Source organism: Tachypleus tridentatus, chromosome 13, assembly GCF_004210375.1.
Source record: "Tachypleus tridentatus isolate NWPU-2018 chromosome 13, ASM421037v1, whole genome shotgun sequence".
NCBI lineage: Eukaryota > Metazoa > Arthropoda > Merostomata > Xiphosura > Limulidae > Tachypleus > Tachypleus tridentatus.
Window position 1 is genome coordinate 70,315,055 of NC_134837.1, and position 21,602 is coordinate 70,336,656.

The window sequence follows — 21,602 nt, forward strand, 5'->3', positions numbered from 1 at the left end:
TGATTATGTTAATAGTTTTTAATATGTAAGCAAATACTAAGTTATAGCTAAACCATTATTTATGCACACATGGTAAACATAAAAAACACCTGAGGAGCTAGTTATGTATCCAATGGCTTGAACACACCTTCACTATGTATACATATTATCACACACAGTTACATCAACAGAATTATTAATGGCTAATATTTATATTATTATTACTGAAATAATGGAAAGCATTATTAATCAGAAATACTCTTACTGATTAAATGATTAATTTAGTGAGTCACAATAACTGATTACTCTGATGAAACTTGAATAAATTAAAAATAATAACTAGAAAATATAATGGCAAGATTTCTATTACTTAAACAGTTCAAATAATTGAAAACAGTGATAAGTAGACATTACTAATTTTGATTTGTTACTGACCAGGTCAGGTTTTATTTTATTCAATATATTCATCCTTGCCATATTGAAAATGTAAGTAACCTAAACTGTTATATAAACAAAACTAAACAAATGTTTATAACATAAAATAAATTTGTATTTCATAATAATAATAATTATTTCCTCAAAAATGGGAGTTTAAGGTACAGTCAATTGACATGATAATTTTAAACATAAAGATGTGTGTGTGTGTGTGTGTGTGTGTGTGTGTGTGTGTGTGTGTGTGTGTGTAAAGATATACAAAATTTTTAAAACTTTTGTTTACTTGTAAAACAGAAATTTCTTTTTAATTTTATCAAAATGCCAAAAAATCAAATTTCTACGACTTCTACAAATATTAACATGAAATATATATATTGAAGTAAGGTAGTTTGATCACGATACCAAACTTTGTAATAAATGAAAGTTCTATGAAGTATTAGATGGTAATAAATTCATGAAATACATGAGGAGATGCACACAAGGTTTCAATTTTACACTTTGTGTTCTGCAGTTTTTATGGATGTTTTACGTGAAAGTATTTGGGCCCACGAGAAGATACACGTAAACTTGCAGCGTGACACTTGTGATTTTATGGACTTCATTGTATTTTGTTTACAATTACATACAAGAAAAGCAACTAAGTCCTAAGATAACCCTTCATTAATCATGAATTAAATAACTTCTGTAATACATGTGATTGTGAAAACAAACACTTAGAATTCAGTGTTGGTAGTACATTTAAAAAAAGGAAATATGTTAACAGAAACATGCGATTGCTATACATGAGAAATGTAACATGAAACTCTAAAAGTTGGAAAAATAATTTTGTAAAATATCAGACAGGAATTTTATTAATGGATTGAAATTTTGTTGAACATGAAAGAAATAGAAAGAAAGGTTACAGAATACAGCAACAGAAAAACATTTAAAACCTACTTTCAATTTGTTATATTTAATGGACAAGTGTTCTACCCAGAACTTTTTGTCTGATGGTTCTAAGATAAATTTTACAACACCAATAAATTACTATTAACCAAGCTATTCATTACAGAACATTCCAGTTTTATGCCTCAGCTGATAACTAAATAAATGTTAACACTCAGTACAACAATCTAGTCATGTTTTCTAGCAACAGGAAATTAAACTTTCTATTCTTTTCAATTAAGGGGTCCACAAAATATTTAAAAAAATAAATATTGGGGTTACATTGAAAAGATGACCAAACCAATTCACGTGTTAATTTCTATATTACAAACGTTTTCATACTTTAAAAAAGAACGAAGGGTTAGAAAGCAAGAAAGTTAGAAAATATTCAACAGTAAGTACATGTGCTTATCACAACGAATGATATCTTCTATTGTGCAACAGAAAACAAAAAAAATGTACGATTTTCTACGTAAAATGTAAGAAAAAATTAGATGAGCTGTAGTGGATTACGTTTTAAATCGTAGTGGGTTTATGTTACTAAACTGGCCTGAAATAATTATAATTAGGTTGTTTAAAAAATAAAATCACCAACACACACACAAATACCATATGAGTACATTGTGTATGATTTACTTCATGTAGGAAGTGAATCATTTTAACACTAGTGTGGTTTTGCAGTTACTCATTTCCGTCGATGGGCAAGTATAAAATAAAAATAAAAAACCAGCCGCGTCAAATCACGATGTCAAGACCGTTTTTTTTTAACCTTCCTCCCTGCCACAAAAATTACATCTTACGGTCTAGACAAAAAAATGGGTAATTAACTGTTTGGTTTAAATATAATTTCTCTCGATCAGGGCATTTTTCTTGAATAATTTTAAGTTTCTTTTATTAAGAAAATGTCGAAATAGGAGAACCAGCCCCCTCCTTGCCCAATGCCTAACACACTAACCTAAACCGTATCGCTAGAAGAATGAGGCAGAAAACACAGATTAGTTTGTTGTTTTGAATTTTGTTCAAAGCTACACGAGGGCTATCTGTGCTAGCCGTCCCTAATTTAGCAGTGTAAAACCAGAGGGAAGGCAACTAGTCATCACCACCCACCGTCCACTCTCGGGTTATTACTGAAAAAGTAATAATTCATCCACGACAACACAAGGGTATAAAACTGGTGTATTGGGACGAGCACATCCACATTACCACATGACAAACATCTTAACATCTGAATTCCTTCACGAATAGGCATATTTATCACGCATTATCTTAACGCTTCAACACCTTCGTTATGTTTCACTTTTCATCAACACATATGTACTGGCTTATCCAGAGCTCACGAGAGACGTTCATCGGTCACGTGGAATCGATTTTCTTTTAATAAGAGAAATTTTGTTCTCTTTCATACAAAAATACTGTATCAACTTTTTTTTACCCAATTCGTTAACTTTTTGAATCAGGTTTCTATAGTGTTGCATTTGAAAGGGAAAACAGATTCGTAACAGTTCAGTGTAGAAAATTATAACTTACTTTTTAAAAACCCGTTTCTAATCATGTATCTCTAAAAGAGGTTTCTAATGATGTATTTTAAAAACAGGTTATTGCATATCTTTGAAACAAGTTACTGCTACAATATTTCAGAAGTTCACAAAATTGTTTCATTTTGGATTCTACGAGAAGCTGCGTAAAACAGTAAAAAATGTAAAACATAATTAATATCTAAGATACACAAATACGTAAAGTTGTTTGCCCTCGAAAATTACGTTAAATTACTTTCGAAATTTATAATGAAATATTAGAAACGCTCGTTTCATCGATGGCTGGCGCCAGCACTACTAAACTTTTCTTTTTTTACTCTATTTACAGATCAATGACCGTGATTCTGCCTTTATGCTATATAGATTGTTCTGTCTCCCCTCTCCTACCAACCCTCCCCGTATCTCCTGGTGGCGATCAGCTGCAGATTCTCATTTCATCACGGAGATCGTCTAGAGAATTCACTAAATCGAAAACCAACTGGATTTCATCGCAAAATTAAATGCTATTCCTGTTAGGTTTAAGTAGCATTTTACATGCCACAGGCTGCTAACGAGAATATTTCTATAAATCAGAACATCTGTTTTATCCATTCAGTGCCAGAAACTTCATAACAAGAACTGGCAATAATTTGATGACACAAATTAAATATTTATCCTTATACATGTGTTCTTGTAAACCGTAGTATTATGCACACACTCAAACGTGTTCTTGAAAACTGAAGTATTTTATAAACACACACACACACACACACACATACATACATACACACTCAATTCAGTGAAAAACGCGGGTGCGCACTCACACACAGAGGACATGCGTGTATGTTTCGACTCCGGGCAGGAAATATAACTAAAATATGGGTATAGCAGGGTCTTCTTCCCATGTTCTCAGTGAGTCACACAAACTTGTAATGAAAGGCCGGGTTGGGTCTGTCATTAGTTTATACATCAACACTGCTGTGTAAAGCCTAAACTGGTCTTTTCCCATGTATGGCAGTAGACGTTAGGACTTCCTAATGCACTAGTTTTAAATTTAAACAAAGCCTGACAACTTTGTTAGGATTAACAAGGAACCGAGGATATTTAAATCATTTACGTAATTTCACGAACGACGAAAAGAAGCAATTTTAAGTTGAACTACAGTTTGTATACATACACAAGTGAAAAACCTATGGGTCCGAAGATTCAGTCTATTTTAATAGTTTCACGTGCTATAAAATATTGGGGATAACTTCAGCGCGTGAATAGAAAATGATAATGAATTACTCTATCAAATAATATAACCTTGCTCTACAAAACATTAATATTTTCACTAATCAGGATTTTCTGTATCAAATTAAAACAATGGGTTATAGCCAACAAGTCTTCGAATTAAATATAAAAATAAGCCACAATAATTCGTGAATAATACCCATACCAGCACTCCTGAGATACAAAACAATAATTGTTCCGATAATATCAGAGACAACACTTTAAAAATAATAAACTTTAAACAATGAGAATGGGGTAGAACTGAAAAAGGCTTAAATAAAAATCGGTTTACTGGATAATAACGAACAGTTGACGACTGTTACAAACTGTCAGTCGAATGACGTCTTGTCGAGACGGACGACCTTTCAATCCATTCACGCTTATCTAGTTTACCCTATTATCAGTTCACCAGAAAGATCGAAGATTGCAACGATATTCAACACATTTTCTAGTACAGGATTCAAATTCTGATGCTGACGTTTAGACAGTTTGATTCTAATTACTGTGGATGTTCGTGCCTTATAATGCTTTTATCACAGCTTTCTAACACAAGGACATTTTTAGAAGCCAAATCAATTTCTAGTGTTATAGAATTTAACATCATTAAAACTCAGAGATGTGCTACCGACAGCACACAATCTGTTTCACAATGTGTAGCACTGGTGCTTAACCCTAACTCTGTCCTGTGCATCACATGCAATTGAAAGGACAATGCTAAGATGCCTAAATATGTGACACACAGCGCATCCCCGTCGCACCAAACATGCTCGCCTTTACAGCCGTGGGAGCATTATAATGTGACGGTCAATCCCACTATTCGTTGGTCAAAGAGTAGCCCAAGAGTTGGCGGTGGGTAGTGACGACTAGTTGCCTTCCCTCTAATTTTACACTGATAAATTACGGACGGCTAGCGCAGATAGCCCTCGAGTAGCTTTGCGCGAAATTCAAAAACAAACAAACAAGTTACTTTCATTTGATACGGAACAGATAGAACGTGGCGATAGGAACTGGTTGTTTTGGTTCAGTCAGTGTATGAGACTGAAAGATAGATTCGTAAACACAACAAATGACACTCAAAGCGCGTGCGAATAATGGCAAGTTAATTTACTTTCACTCAATAGAAAATATAAACCTAAGATAAATATACCAATCTTTGTTATTTTTTATTTACATTACACTAATTTCCCAACAAATGAATAACATTTATAAGGAGAAAAAAAAAAGCTACGGAACATCAGCAGTACAATAAATGGCCTAGAACAGAGAAAGGGTTAATAAGTTGAGATATTGTGTGTTAACAGTAACTTAACTAAAAATATAAAAGACATTTTTTATCTGTTCTATGCACGAAAATGATGCAAATTTGCTCGCTTTATACTTGTCCGGCTATCAATCATCATTTATTTTTAAGGTAAAACCTGTACAAATATAATTTGCAATCAAAAAGAAAAGGAAACCAAATTTCCACTTTAATTAATCACCACTTTAACTGCAGCATACCTCGCACGTGTTAACGTAAGTTTAAGTGAAGTACTTGGTCGCTAAATATTGATCCACCTTGCTCGATTTTCAACAAATGTCAAGAAAAAAACAAAGTATTTACGTCAATACGTCAAGATCGCTGTCACTTGTCCCCAGAGTTATCCACTATAAACTTGATAAAAGGACAAATATTCTGTGTGTGTGTGCATATATATATCGTTAAATATTAACTAATCGAGGTTGGCATTAAAAAATATATAATGGCCATTATAAATTTATAAGTTATATACAAATTTTCATGACAGATTTTAATATATAATTAGATAGTCGGCTCCATTTTTATTTAATGAGGGAGGGCAATATAAAAGAGCCAAATAATTATATTATAGACAGCATTATACAGTGAAGGGAGAGGGTATGATGTAGCTATCCTGAATTCTAATATAACTACCTATTCTTCCATAGTTCATGTACAGCCCTTCGTTAAAAAGTTTTGTCTCGTCTGAGAGGCAATTCAAACATGGAAGCTTGAGTTCAATAAGAGTTCACTCTTAATTTATCTTCATGCTTTTCTAACAGTTTAAAAATTCTCTCAACATTTCCTTTCTCTCATTTACTGCACTATCATTACAAATCACATAAATCTTTTACTTGTGTTCATTTTGTGCTCTTTAAACTGTACATCAAAACCCAAACTTAAATATTTGCCACACTGCTTTTACTCTATATTTAAAGCCAATCAAGAACCATAATTCATTCCCTTAACTGATAAAAATACTTCAGTGTCAAAGTTTGAATTACAGATACTATAAAATGAAGAACTTCAAACAATATTTAGATAATTTTTAAATTATACATTATATAATAAATAATTTTAAACAATGTTTACAAATGACATTTAAGTGCTTGAATTATACATTTATCATCACAAAACAGTGTAAAAAACTACATTTACTATTGTCTATGTGGCAAATATACCAAATGTTCAATATACCGTTATTATTTGATACACAAACATGATGGTTTGGGCTACAACTAAATTACACCAGGATACAAATATGAAGACATGAAACACCTTTTTTTTTTAAACATGCATACTTGGAAACTGAATTAAAGCTTAGAAGCAGAAAGTGCAAAATATGAGATTCAAAACATCTATGTATAACTCTTAGGCCTATAGACTTACCAACACAACACCGAAAAAATTCCTAACGTCCATTTCAATGGTGCCAACTTCTTCTGTTTCTTGTTGCTACCACAGCAACAACAGCAGCAGAGAAAGAAAATGAGGAAGGCCAGAAGTGTAAGGATTAACCAGAACCCTGGGATAGCCACAAGGATTCCTAAGGCCTGTAATATTAATTACTGCAACTTAGAAATATTTTCATTTCAAAGAAAAGTCATGAATTAACCAAACAAAAACATCTGTATGGAGATGTAGATATGGAATTTATAATACTTTAGCTACAATAAGACAAAACAACTTATAAAATATAAATGTCAATTGTTACCTCAGTTAAATTTTATGCAAATCTAATAATAATGATCAGTAAATAACTTGAACTGACAAGTATTGATAATTAAGTGTACACTCAATCAATATTCAGTGGAAGTGGCTTTCTATAGTTATAGTTCACAACATTTCAATTTGGTATAGCATTTATGATAAAGATCATCAATCGATTCTAGAATATTCCTGTAAAAGCTTTGTTTCCAGGTCATGTTTAATGTCTGGATTTATTTGATGGGATACAATGTTTCCCAAGGACAGCCCAAATAGAATCAGTCAAACTAAAGTATAATAAGTGAACTGACCACTCTCATTCAGTTTAATATCCTCTTCTTCAAGGAACTGCAGTAACTGCTTTAACAAGATAAGAATGTGAATTATCTTCCATTAAGCAAAAGCCACAACCATATGCAGCACATATGGCAACAAAAATTATAGTATGTGGTTCCTACATGAGTGGGGTGTAAACAACATTATTTGATAGAAATCAGAAACTCCTGCTATATTATCACTAACACCACCATACTTGTCACATTCCTACACGAACTACAAATGAACTTGGCTCTGAATTCTTTTACAAATTCTTAAGTATAAAACTATCACCCAGTGGTAAGATGAAGCAGGACTTCTCAATTTAAAAAAATGTTGCTCTACATGTTAGTCCATTGATAGTTCTTTGCATCATTGCATACAAGCTGTTTCACTCCTTGCTCTGAGCAGGGTATAATTAAGTGGAAAGGATTCAGAAGAGTCAATAGAACAGTGCCTCTAATGAAAGGGTTATCATACAAGAGGTTAAAATCTCTCAAATTGTTTTCTCTTGAAAAAAGAAGAGTTAGAGGGGATCCGATTGAGGTGTTTAAGATTAAAGGGAATTGATAGTGTTAATGCACCACATGTTTTCCTACTTAAAAGAGAGAATGTTAGGACTTGGGGACATAAAATACAACTTTTGCAGGTCGGAGTCATCTTCATCTAAGACATTTTTCTAATGGGGTAGTTGGCTGTTGAAATGGGCTGCCTTCAGATGTTATAGAGGCAATAAAATTAGTTTAAGATAAAGTTTGATAAGTATACAAATGATAATGTTTTAACATTTTATTTATTAATAGTTTTAGTTTGGAGAATACAACAGCCAAGATGCACCAATAGGTTCCACGTTGTCCCAAAACGTTATATGTTGTGGCTAAGAACACCTAATTCAGTCTCAATACAGGTACTTACTACTGCAAGCCAGAATAAACAGATATCACATTTGTGTCATGGATGCTGGTCAGAGGCGTTTAGGTGTCAAAACAATAACACCACTGGTTTGAAACTAATTCAACATTCTTTTAACTGTGTATAAATATTTGTAGTCAATTCCTTACAACTTGCTGCAATTGGTTGGTTTCCCTTCATCCAAAGGAACATTCAAGTGTCTTTGTGTAATAGTCATGATTAATGAACAGTTTAGAGTGCTTCTGAGCTCTGTAGATCACAGCACAATTACAGCTGGCATGAGATAGCGCGAGATCATATTATACAACAAAAATTAAATATAAAGATTAACTGCCAGATGCCCCAATTCATATAAAGTTACCAGAGAGAGAAGATTATTTTATGACCATGGTTTATACCTCTTAACTACGATATCAAGTTCCGAGTATCATCTGTTTTGTGCCTATACAATAAAAAATACAGAAATACAGACAGATATGAGCACACATAGAAGCACAAAGATATGTACAGATACATAAAGACAAAGACTTAACATTCAAACAGACAAGTACAAATACAAAATGAGACGTGTAAATACAAACAGAAAAAAGGTATGTTTGGTTTTATATTTTTAGCATAAATTACACATATAAACACAGATAGAACTGGCTTAATTTCTATGCAATGTATCAGTCAACAAAACTAAGGTGTTTTTTTACATCTATAAACGCTAAGACACACCCATACTGTAACTGTTCAGTGCGATTTTTATATTGATATCTAATTGTTAATAACGACTCCACCCACTCTTTTACATAGGTATGAAGTAACCTAACCTGTAACAAGTTCAGTGTACGGTAAGCGGCGATTATTCTGCAAACTTATGTTTTACATATTACATATGAAGTTTCCACGGAAACTTTGCCGCGAAGTAGCTATACCCAGTTAACAGGTAGCAAAGCTCTCAATTCCCCAGTGTAGACCAAGCATTGAGCTGTTGCTATGGAAACTGTGCGAAACAAGAAGGCTGTGTAAACTTCGTTATAGATATATAGCTAAGGAAAGGTACGTGTATGTATCATTCATTGTACATAGAAAGGCTATATTATGTGAAGACTGCAGAATGCGGGGAAAATGCGAGGTGTTATACTGAAGTATTTTACGTGCCTTATAAAAATATAAAGGGAACCTACAAACAGTTGGTATTTTATTTCGCGTAAATAGCGAAAAAAAACAAAAAAAAAACGTGATCAACTTCTAGACGTACACTGAAAGTTGAAATGAAAATATTAAGAGCAAAAGAGATTTTGTTTATCAAAAGATAAACCATGTTTCAAAATACTCTAACTTGTATAAGTAGGATCGACATAATTTGAATTATAGTTAAATTCTATCAAAAAATAAAAGAATAAAGCTCCAACAACCAACACACACAGCACAAAATGGTAATAAACCGCAGGAACTTATTTTAACCTTAGTTCTAGAACTGATAAAAGGCCTTTAATCAAAGATAAAAAGAACAAAGTGACGCATCGAACCCGAGTCTAACTTTCTGCTCATTTGATAAAAGCTGATGACACTTCATCTGAAGTGAACAACGACAACATAACGAATTTATTACGACCCTAACTTTGAACTATCGAATTAAGTCAAATCAATATGTAGCGTAACACCATAAAAAGTTTAAATTCTGGTCTCAGGGGTGCCTCAAAAACAACGGTTGAGGAAACTAATCGCGGTAATAAATAACGACACCAAACAAAAAACAAAACAAAGGAGGCATTCAGTGCCACTTACTGAATTCGGTTATGTAATAAAAAGTTAAGGTAAATATTATTATAAATCTTTTAGAAAAAAAAACAACTTTCTTTATCGAATCTTAAAGAAAAATGATATGAAGATACTTTGGCAGGTTGAAATTCAAATTTGTATAAAAATTTCATATTGTTGAAATTATATTTTGAATGTTTCAACAAAGGTGTTAGGGAACGCATGCAGAGATGCCAACCATTACGATTTGAGCGTAATCATTACGACTATACGCTCATATAGACAAATATTACTTGTTGCAACTCCCAAATTATTATATATTATATAGGCCTATACAATAAAGTGATAAGTTGTTCCCCCAGAGCTTGAAAAGGATGAAAAAAAATTTCTAGTGAGATATAAATGTTGATAATAAATAAAAGACATAGTCCAAATAGCTACTTGCGATAATCATGTTTGTGCTTGAAATAATAAAAAATCTGTATCTCCGACGTCTACCAATAGTTTGAGTGCGGTGCTTCTCCATACTGAGTACGTGGGGGAATCCATAGTTACGCCATCAGTGCTTGTCAGCCAATCAGTGCTTGCGTAGATGGGTATTTCTTATTTTCTAAGTGATCCAATGCGATCGTTCACAAGATGGAGAAAAAGAGGCCTCGTTCACCAGATTGTCTTGTTTCTGGCAAATCTAAAAGGACTAAAACTGTGAATCAAAAATTTAGGAAAGAGTATAGTGTAAAATATCCGGTCATTGCATCAAAAGTCAGTGACAGTCATGCATTTTGTACAGTTTGTCACATCAATTTTTCTGTGGCGCATGGCGGGATAAACGATTGTTCCAGACATACAAAATCGGCATCTCACCAAAAAAAGGCTGAGGCGAAGACAAAAACGATGCAGATAACATTTATGAGTAAGATTTCAGAATATGAAACCATAAATGCAGAAGTGATGTTCACGCAATTCGTCGTTGCTCATAATTTACCCCTAGCTGTAGCCAATCATGCAGGGCATTTATTCAGAAAAATGTTCCCAGACTCTGATATAGCGAAAAAATATGGCTGTACTAGAACCAAAACTACAGTCATTGTACAAATGTTGGGTTGTGAAGATGACAAAATGATTTCAAGCATACTTACTAACAGTGTTTACAGTTTAGCCACAGATGGATCCACAGACATGGAGGACTCAAAACTGTATCTAGTGGTTGTACGATATCTTGACCCTTTGATTGGAAAAATTTTGTTCTTTTTTGACAATGGTGGAATGAAAAGAAGCTTCAACAGGAGAGAATATTTTCAAGCTTTTGGACCACGAACTGACAAAGAGGAAAATTCCATGGGAAAACTGTCTTAGTTTTTCTTCAGACAATGCCTCAGTTACGTCTGGTATAGGTAAAGGTGTGATGGGACACATCTCAAGACGACAGCCTAGCATTTACTTCATGAGCTGTGCCTGTCACCTCATGAATATTGCTGCCCAGAAAGCTTCCAGAGAACTGCCCTGCCCAGTTTCTGATAGATTGATTGATATCTACTATCTTGTGGACAAAAGTGCTAGCAGAAAACAACATTTCAAAAAGTTTCAAGGATTGTATGACAAAGAAACAAGAAAAATTCTACAACTTAACACAAGATGGCTATCACTTGGGGTGTGCCTCAACAGAATATTGGACATGTGAAAGCCATTGAAGAAGTATTTTCACTGTGAAAAGGAAAAACTAGATTTAAAAGGATCTAAACGTGCAGCTCAGTCAGGCAGCAAGACTAACAGTCAGGATATCCTCTAGAACACAAGACAGGGATACAAGAAAACACTTCAAAAGCAGACAAAGAAACATTTGATATAACTTAATATATGTTTAGGAAGTCTGACCTTGAACAGAAGAGACAATCAATGAAAAAAGAGAAGAAAACGAAAGCTAACAAGGAAGTAACCAAGAAAAGTTATGTGCAGAGCAAGTTAGATAAGTTAACAGTTTTCTTGGACAACAAAATGAACTTGTTATTTTGTCTTTTTCTTCAGTATACAATTCCTCTATTTGAGCAAGCCAATTTGATATTGCAAAGAGAAGAACCTTGCATACACATTATGCATAGAACTCTGATTACACAAGTTAAAAATATACTTGTCAGATACATCAAGCCAGAATATCTTGAAGACAACATCACCGAACTTGACTACAACAATGAATCCTTACACAAATCTGATGAGGCAGTTTCTATTGGAAATGCTGCCAAGGAATACACTGTTAAATATGAAAAGGACCTGGACCTGATCAGCTTCTACACCAGTGTCAAGAAAAACTATATTGCAGCTACAAATTACATGATGAAATATTTCCCTCTAAATGATGAACTTCTGATTCACGCACAGGTTGCTGGTCCAAAACTGAAAGTCAGCAAAGATTTCTCTTCTCTACGCTTCTTCACAGGCAGGTATCCTGTCCTTGTCAATACACATGAGCACGACACTACTGACAAGTTGGAAAGGCAATATTTGAACTATCAAATTGATACTTTCTCAGAAACTGTCCTTCAGTTGAATGTTGACAAGTTTTGGGTTCAGCTGTCTACAGTTAAGGATGGAAATGGCAACCAGAAGTATGACATTCTGTGTAGGGTTATGCTTGAAATTCTTACAATATTCCATTCTAATGCTGACAGTGAAAAGATATTTAGTTTAGTAACTAAAATCAAAAGCAAGTTCAGACCAAACTTGAGCACCTCAGTTTTGAGCAGTATTATAACACACAAGATGTGTATGTAGTCAAATGGACAATGTTGTTATAACTCCCAACCATCCAGAGACATTCTCAAAAGGCTGCAACAGCTGCAAAACTATTACAATGAGTGTCATAAACATGATATAAACTAGCCCTTACACAAAGGCTTTTTCTGCTTACTGTTTGTGCATGTTCAATGTTATTTTACCAGTATGTTTGTTACTCTGAACTAAATAAAAGACAATTTCAAAATAATTTTCTTTTATTTATTTATTGAATACACAAAACACAGTCATAAATGAGCAATCTATAGCAGTAATAAATAATAATAGTTATAATAATAATAATAATATAATAATAAACAGCTTAGAGACATTGGTCAGGCCTAGTAGCCGCAAATGATAAAGGGCTCTGTCTACAATCATTACTCAGTCATTTAAAATAGTTGGCATCTCTGCGCATGTAGGATTAAGTACCAGAAATATTCTAAATGGCATAAGGAAAACCTCGTATCTTCAACGAATATCTAAGAGAACCATCAATTATAAATACGAGTTAGTACAGTGAAGTGACAGTAGGGTGAAAATATTCATCGTGTGGATGTCAGGTTATTCTATACCTAGTGTTAGCAAATTGTTTTCAGTCACTATAGTACCTGTTTTTCGGTGCAGTATTTGAATCAGTGTTAGCTATCGCGTATATCCAGTTAAATGATCGATTGTCCGTAAAAATGTACAAATACATTTATTTGTACATTACTTCTAGTACCATCAGTCGAGACGCCATTTATAAATTCGGGCCTACAACTTAAAAACTGTATAAAAGTGACAGTAGCCATTACGGTAACAAATAAACGAATTCACTATGGTTACGTGGACTGGACTTAGTCTTATTTTCACCAGTGAATTAAAAAGAACGACGTTACAATCATACACAGAGAGAAAGAATAATTATCCAAACTAAGAGAGAATAAGTAAAAAGTCTACATAAAAAAACGTTACAAATATAATTCACAAGTTACTAGTAGTGTTCATAAAAATTGTTCCAGAGTACCGTAAATTCATTGTCTTTGCACTAGTTGTAAAATTCTACTAGTTCTGATGGACAAAAAAAAACACAAAAAGGCTGGGTCCCCGAAAGAGTTCCGTTTTGAGAGTAAATAAAATAAAAGTAAGAGTCATATTGTGTTCTGGTCCACAGAGTGCATAATTCTTCTCGTGATTCGTAGCATGCACACGTTTTACTAACGTCACGACAGTATAAACTGTAATGTTAAGAGTCTCTTCTGTGACGTCATTTTAGCATGTACTGACTGACTGAAAGTGGCGGAACTACAAAAGATGAACCCAACACCACTAAGAAGTAATTGGGTCCCATATATCTAACTGCAGAGATTAACTGAACAGTGCGACCACTCTTTAATTCAAACAAATTAAGTTGCATGTCTCACCCCTTGTCAGCAATTGTTTATCAGACCCTTAAGTCCTCCACAATTGCAGAGGCGTACATACGACACTAGGTCCATGGCTTTGTTAGTTACAAAGACCCTTAACAAACATCAGGCACAGAAAACAAAAATAACATCCATATTACACTAATTACTGCTGGAATCATACCTGTGTTTTACATACAAAAACAGTAGTTTAGTCCAATTTCTTTATCTCAATTCCGAGTGTTGTAACATGAAAATAAAGTGATGTGTGGATTTCAACAGTAATGGAAAATACAGATATGTCGGAAATTGACGGTTTTATCTTGTTTCTACAGGAGGCACCACCGTCGTTTGACAAAAACATGTTTCACTTGAAAATAGTACTTTTGTGCTATTTTCCACGATCAACAGCTACAACAAGAGTACCTTAACCCTTGGCTATGATCCAAGGGTTTGTCGGTCGGCATACTACAGTATTGTATTAATTTTGTATCAATTAACTAATCGCTTTGTCAACGCTTACTATATGACAACATCTCAGCTATGCTGAACCAACAGACATGAGAAACGTGGAATGTACCGAAGATCAAACAAAATACAACAAATCATCATTCCCCTTAAATTCCTAAAACAACATTCACAAGATGAAAAAATAGGGAATCTAAAAATTTGCAAATAGAGGTCGTAAAAAGGAAACAGGGTTGAAGTACTGTCATTATTTACTGAAACTACAAAACCTCTGTTTTGGCTCCATTCTGTTACCTAAAGGTAAATTTGGTGAAAATAAAGATTTGTAGTTTGAGTAAATGTCTATTTACACCCTTATTTTCTTAATTTTTACGACCTCTATTCGCAGGTTTTTACATTCACAATTTTTTTATTTATTTTGTTTTCTGACTTTGTTTTTGCTCAACTATGAACAAAGTATTTACTTGATGTGGTAGCTAACTTTATACAGTGTAACGATAATAAACATACCTAGAAGCTAGCCGATACGGTTTTCACTTCATACTTAATGTAAGGACTGGCTCCCTGAGACATCGATTGTATAGTGTAAACAGCACTGAGTACCTACATATTACGGTCACTTAATGTTCATTTATTACTGGCTTGCAATTCCTGTTTCACCTTGTATTTTTAAAAGGAACACCAAATATTTGTAAGAAAATTAATTTCAAAGGATAATAATAACATCATTTACACTAAAATTGATTATTTTCAGCTTATATAACATAAAAGAAACAAATCAACTTCTCAATACCCCTAGTACCTTCGCTGTACCTTATTTAGTGTTCTATAACGGTTTGAGTGTAATATACCAAATAAATTCAGCAGTTAAATTTTTGAATTTTCTTTAAACAAAATCTTTACTGTTTAAGGTGTTTTTAGCCAGAATATTTTATTAGGGTTTTGAGCAATTCCCTGCAATCGTTATTACGAACCACCATCATGACGACTTCAGGCTAACCTTATTTTTGTGAAACGTTTTTACAAAATGAACAGGGCCACTAAGTCTCCTACGCAACAAGACATAAAATACTAAAATATGCACATACTGATATATTAACGTCAATCATTCGATGATGTAGCTTACTTCAGCTATCCTGCCAGAATCACTTAACGACAACAGAGCGCCCTACAATCACAAAAATCGATACTAGACCTCAAACAGAGATAGAAAAGGACAGACTCCAATAAGCTTACAAGGAAACTGAACTTTTACGGGTGTCATATTTTATTACTGACATTCAAAGAGCTACCATTTCACTCCAAAAGAGAGAAAACCTTCGCGGCGGAGGAAACAAGAATTTCTTTCAGCTTTTCACGAGTCGAACAAATCAGGACACGAAAATAATATATTTCACAGAGCACATTCTTAAAATACAAGTTTTATATACATACACACATACATATATAACCTGTTTTGCGGCATTATCTTAAGATTTCTCTTATAAAAGGCCCTCTATATTGCGGTACCTGCATAACGCAGACGGAAAATTATCTTTCACCTACCTCATCTATCAACAAGTAGGATTAGAACCTGAGTAAGGCGGAAAAAATGTTTAGTATTAATTTCTTATTTAATTTCTCTAAATATTAAATAAATTATTGTTTAATTATTAATAAATTCTAGGACATTTTGTTACAGTAAGTATTGGTTAAATATATTCTGTTTTTTTCTGGCGTCATTATTTTTGCAGTTAAATTAGATTCATGATTTGTAGAAATGTATTTGTCTTTTAAGTGAAAAAATCTCCTCTAAATAATTCTCACGAAAAAAATAAATTCCTATCTTCCCTAATATTAAAATATAGAGAAAATGTGCCATGGGTAATAAATAGGTAAAAGTGAAAATCCGCGCTGTTTCAAAAATGTAAGGAAGAATCAACTTCTGCGGAATGGAAAGCGAATAATAAAACGTGGATGACAAGTACTATATTAGAGGAATTTTTGAACAAAAGAATGGAACAAGAAAATAGGAATATTCTACTTTTCCTGGATAATGTAACTTGTCATCCAAAAGTTCAACTTTCAAATGTTCGTTTAGTCTTTATACCTCCATGTACATCAGTTCTACAGCCACTTGTCTGAAATGACCATGAAAATTGATGTGTTAGATGCAATTGCATTTTTAGGTCATTCAATCAAATGCATAAAAGATGAATGAGTAATAAAGTGCTTTCGAAACTGTGGATTTATACTCGGTAATGGCGGAGATTGTGGAGAAGCTGTTTGTTATGATGATTCTAGTGAAATCCAAACTCTGAGAAGATTGATGCAGATGATTCTGTGATTGCGGAGTTTTATGAACGTTGACGAGAATGTTTTAACAGAAACTGATGAATCTGATTTAAAATCTATAATAGAACAGTGGTAACAATGCGAGATTCAGAAAACAAACAAAATGGAAAAGATAGTGAGGAAATATATAGAAATTCCTACTTTATCGCAAGTGTTAAGTTATATTAACGCTATCAAATTGTATGCAAAATTGAAGAGGCAAAATGAACATCATGAAAAGGTCGTAGAATTGTTGTTCTGTTTTAACTGCATGAAAAAGCTCATTAAAAAAAAACGAAACAGTTGAAATTAGACACTTTCTTCAAACGAATTTAAGATTTTTTGTACTAATGAATATTTTGAATGTATATTTTTGTTCTTATTGTAATAAATATAGCATAAACAGTATAATAACTTTATTCACAAACGTCTTACTTCCCGTGAGTGAAGCAAGTATAACGTTCTGCTCAAAAATTATATATGATTAAGGAATTGCATGTTCACTATGTCTAAGCCGGAAATTTTACTCGGTCCCTGCGATTCCGCCTTAGACAGGTTTAACTGTATTTTTAACAGTTTCGGTGGATTATTTATAAAGATTTACTAAAGTTGAACGAGGAAAACCAAATAGCGCCCTTGCTTTTTACACGGAGAAATCAAACAAGACTTATTTATCTACACGAAAAGTTCGCAGCCATCTTTGAAGAAATCGTAAAAATTATGACGCAGATGACTAAGCAAGTCACGAGAGAACTAATTTTTCCACGAAAACACTGAAACACTATACGACAGTTTTATCAATCGTAAAGTAAAAAGTAGTAACAGATTCACAATAACGTTTCTGTTAAAGAAATTTTATGATAATTTCAGGTTAACGTTTTTATTTATTTTATTATCGAATAGCAAATAACTTGTTAGTGTGGAATAACTATTGAAACTTTGGTTGAAAGACTTTATATTGAAACTTTCCAAATTCAATATTAGTCTACAAACAAAACCAAAATTTTCTAATAAACTATATTAAAATACTACAAAGTGAAATAAAGCCAACAGAGCTAAGGAATGGAGAGTCATTAGAGGCCTTTTGTTCAATACCATAACTTAGTTGGGATGGACATTAAGAGAAAAAATATGAGATGCATTTTAATATATGTGGTATATGGATTTAATCACGTGTTTCCTGAAGAGATACAATACTAATATAACATGTTCTTGCATACCTCGTGAAATTTGAAATGTAAAGTCAGGAAGCATGTGAAAAATATGTTATTTTTAACAGAAGTATTATAGTAATTAACAGGAGATAACTAGTGTTGTGTGTAATGTCAGTGGTGACTGTGTTACCAAGATGTAGTATATAATGTCAGTGGTGAGTGTGTGTTGTCTTGTACGACTGGTGAAATATGTAATGCCAGTGGTGACAGTGTGCTGTCTTGTACGACTGGTGAAGTATGTAATGCCAGTGGTGACAGTGTGTTACCAAGGTGTAGTATGTAATGTCAGTGGTTACTGTGTATTGTCTTGTACAAATGGTGTAGCATGTAATGTCAGTGGTTACTGTGTATTGTCTTGTACAAATAGTGTAGCATGTAATGTCAGTGGTTACTGTGTATTGTCTTGTACAAATGGTGTAGCATGTAATGACAGTGGTTACTGTGTATTGTCTTGTACAAATGGTGTAGCATGTAATGACAGTGATTACTGTGTATTGTCTTGTACAAATGGTGTAGCATGTAATGTCAGTGGTTACTGTGTATTGTCTTGTATGACTGTTACCAGGGTGTAGTATAGAATCAGTGTTGGTAGTATGCTGTTAGCAAACAGTGATCTATATCTTAATTTACCTACTTGAGTCTCACGACTTGGAAGGAGCTGATGACAAAGTCAAAGACAAAAAGTGATCAGATAAGAACAAGATTCTATAAAAAAGCTATAACAAGTTTCATTACTGAGTAAGGTAAACATGGTAAATGAGATTAAGTGTTTAATAAGATAATGTGGTAAATTAGTTTCAGTACTGATTAAAGCAACACTATGCACTAACAATAAAAGAACATCAAAATCAGTTAGTTGTTCTGTGGTAATATAAGCTGCTAATAAGGGTTGGTTAGATATGGGTAAGAAGCTATATTTAGTGTGCCAAGTTTAAGTGGATGACATAACTGTCCTCTATCACTAAGTTACAACTAATTTTCTGTGTCAGGATGAGCTCACTTTTCCATTAATTGACACAATTTTATTGAAGTTTTCTATGCTGTTTGTGAAACCCATAATAAACCTTACTGCAAAAGTTACCTACTTGAAACTATTACATTATTCTCTGGAAATGACACATTTTTCTCACGCTTTCAAAAAATACAAAAGTTCTAGTTTTTTTTTTGTTTTTTTATGTAAATAACCACATTTTCTCAGTTACAAACCCTAAAGCCCCTCAAATATTCATAACTGAACATTTACAAAATTAACAAGCTCAAATTCAAGATTTAATAAAGTTTATTTCTATTATAAATAGCAAATTTATAACAGCCCCTAAAATTAGTAATATCACACTTTTACCTGTTTAAAAATTGTTCTATTTCTAGATTTCAATATCATTTTCTGAAAGCACAATCAAGAAACACAGAACATCTACACATTTTACAAAGTAACAGATAGCTATGATGCAAAATGTGGTATTAAGACGTAAAACTCTGAAAATGGAATCAAATGGTCAGTTTTGTTTAGCTTTTCAAAGAGAACAACAGAAAGAAAAAAGAACTAAAACTATCAAATACCCAACAGAAGAACACACACCCATAAGGAGGTTCCAGGAGTTCTTGTTAACATTTTACAAGTACTAATTATATAAACACTGCTCTAGTGGATTTGTTATAAACTTTACACAGAACCTAATTATCCACATGCAGAATCTTATGTTTAACCCTTTCACTACAAAGTCACACCCCACATAGAGTAAAGAAAGTAACAAAGTCTTACCAATAACAAACACCTGAAATGTGTTCAGAAGGTTTTTAAGGTTACACAAATATTTAAAATTTCTGAGACAAATAATTGATTTTTAATCATAACATGAAATAACTTTACACTCAGAGCAACAAAACACTCTAATTTCACAAACAAATATTTAATAAAAATATTTCATTCAAAAATCTAATTTTTTGTATACAAAATACTTGTAATCTTCACTAAAAGTCTACCAAATTTTGTGAAGGTACACATACTGTATCAAACGTTATAATCAAATACTTAATGTGTGCAAGTGCATAGATGAACTCACATATACTCTAGTGAAATAGTTAAACAAAATAAATGGAATAAAGTATTTTGTGTGTTATGTCACTGTCTATGGCATAAGAAAATGACAGGTCTAGTGCAAAGTATGCCTAACATCAGTTAAACATGCAACCTGTATTATAAGTGTGGTTTAATTAAGATGTTTGTTGTACTAAACCTGTACTAAAGTTTTACAAAGGACTTATTTTTGAAATGGTTCCAGACAGAGAGCTAAAAAAAATCAAAAGAGAATAATGTAAAAAAACTAAACACAATATATCACTATTTACCATCTGTCACAATTCTGAGAAACTACCATTTAAGAGCAACCCTTGACAAGAGCAAACTGAAGAAACCATCTTATGCTACTGTAGATGTGAATAGTATTCTAAGAATTTACAAATATCTTGCAATGTATGAGTCACATTTAACCTACTATACCCACACAAGATCTTTTGTAAGTTACATATATTTTTATGATGTTTTTCATTGGTTAAGGTTACCAAGTGGTAGTGACAGGATTGAGTTCAGTTACAAAAGTAAACAGAGCAATAGAAATCAAAATATAACAAGTAACCCATTGAAACTTATTGGTGGTGGAAAAATAAAGTGCAAGAACGTAAATACAGAAGAAATATTTATGATAATGAAATAAAATGAATACACAGTTTGATTTAGAAGGCAATATAACATTTGGTAATAAAATAAGAGAAATTAAGAAGTGATAAAACACAGCTAAATAAAAATAGACCATGGCCTGGTCTTTCTAGTAAAAAAGTTTAGTTAATTAATGTAGTGTACCTGTCACCTCATTCTGAATGTCATTAACAAAACAATAGACAAAAATATTAACATTAGAGCAGCTTAAGCTGCATGAAGCATTGGTTAAAAAGCAGGCAACAGAAGTGACACTATAAAAAATGTGACAACACCAAGCCATCTACAGATGACCTAGGCTGCACTTAGTGTATCAGCCACCAAGCTGCAATCTATTGACACTCAGTTACTGACTAAAAGAACCAAAAAAAAATGCATGGGTTACTGAAGTTTATTTGCCAGTTGGACCAAATTAGCCACAATGAAAAAAATTGATTTGATGGATGTATCAATTACATAAGGAATCCATTGATGTTTTTCTTTCACAATACTGTTAAGTTTATTCTCATTAAAATTATACTTATAATTTAATTACAATAACTCCATATTTCACCTAACATTTATTGTAATTAAAACCCATTTCCAATTTATTTACTTAACCAACTAAATGATCTAAATTCTTTTGTAGAACAGCATCATCCTTACAAT

General features: G+C 32.9%; 1 protein-coding gene across 14 annotated transcripts in view; it reads right to left on the reverse strand.

The window, feature by feature from the left end:
• LOC143238447 (protein tweety-like) overlaps nt 1–21,602 on the reverse strand; it is a 60,007-nt gene that overhangs the window by 33,219 nt on the left and 5,186 nt on the right. For all 14 annotated transcript variants that reach the window (XM_076478691.1, XM_076478680.1, XM_076478692.1 and 11 more), the window contains exon 3: nt 6,793–6,956. In XM_076478691.1, the coding sequence (XP_076334806.1) occupies nt 6,793–6,956 (164 nt within the window). The remainder of the gene's footprint in view (nt 1–6,792; nt 6,957–21,602) is intronic.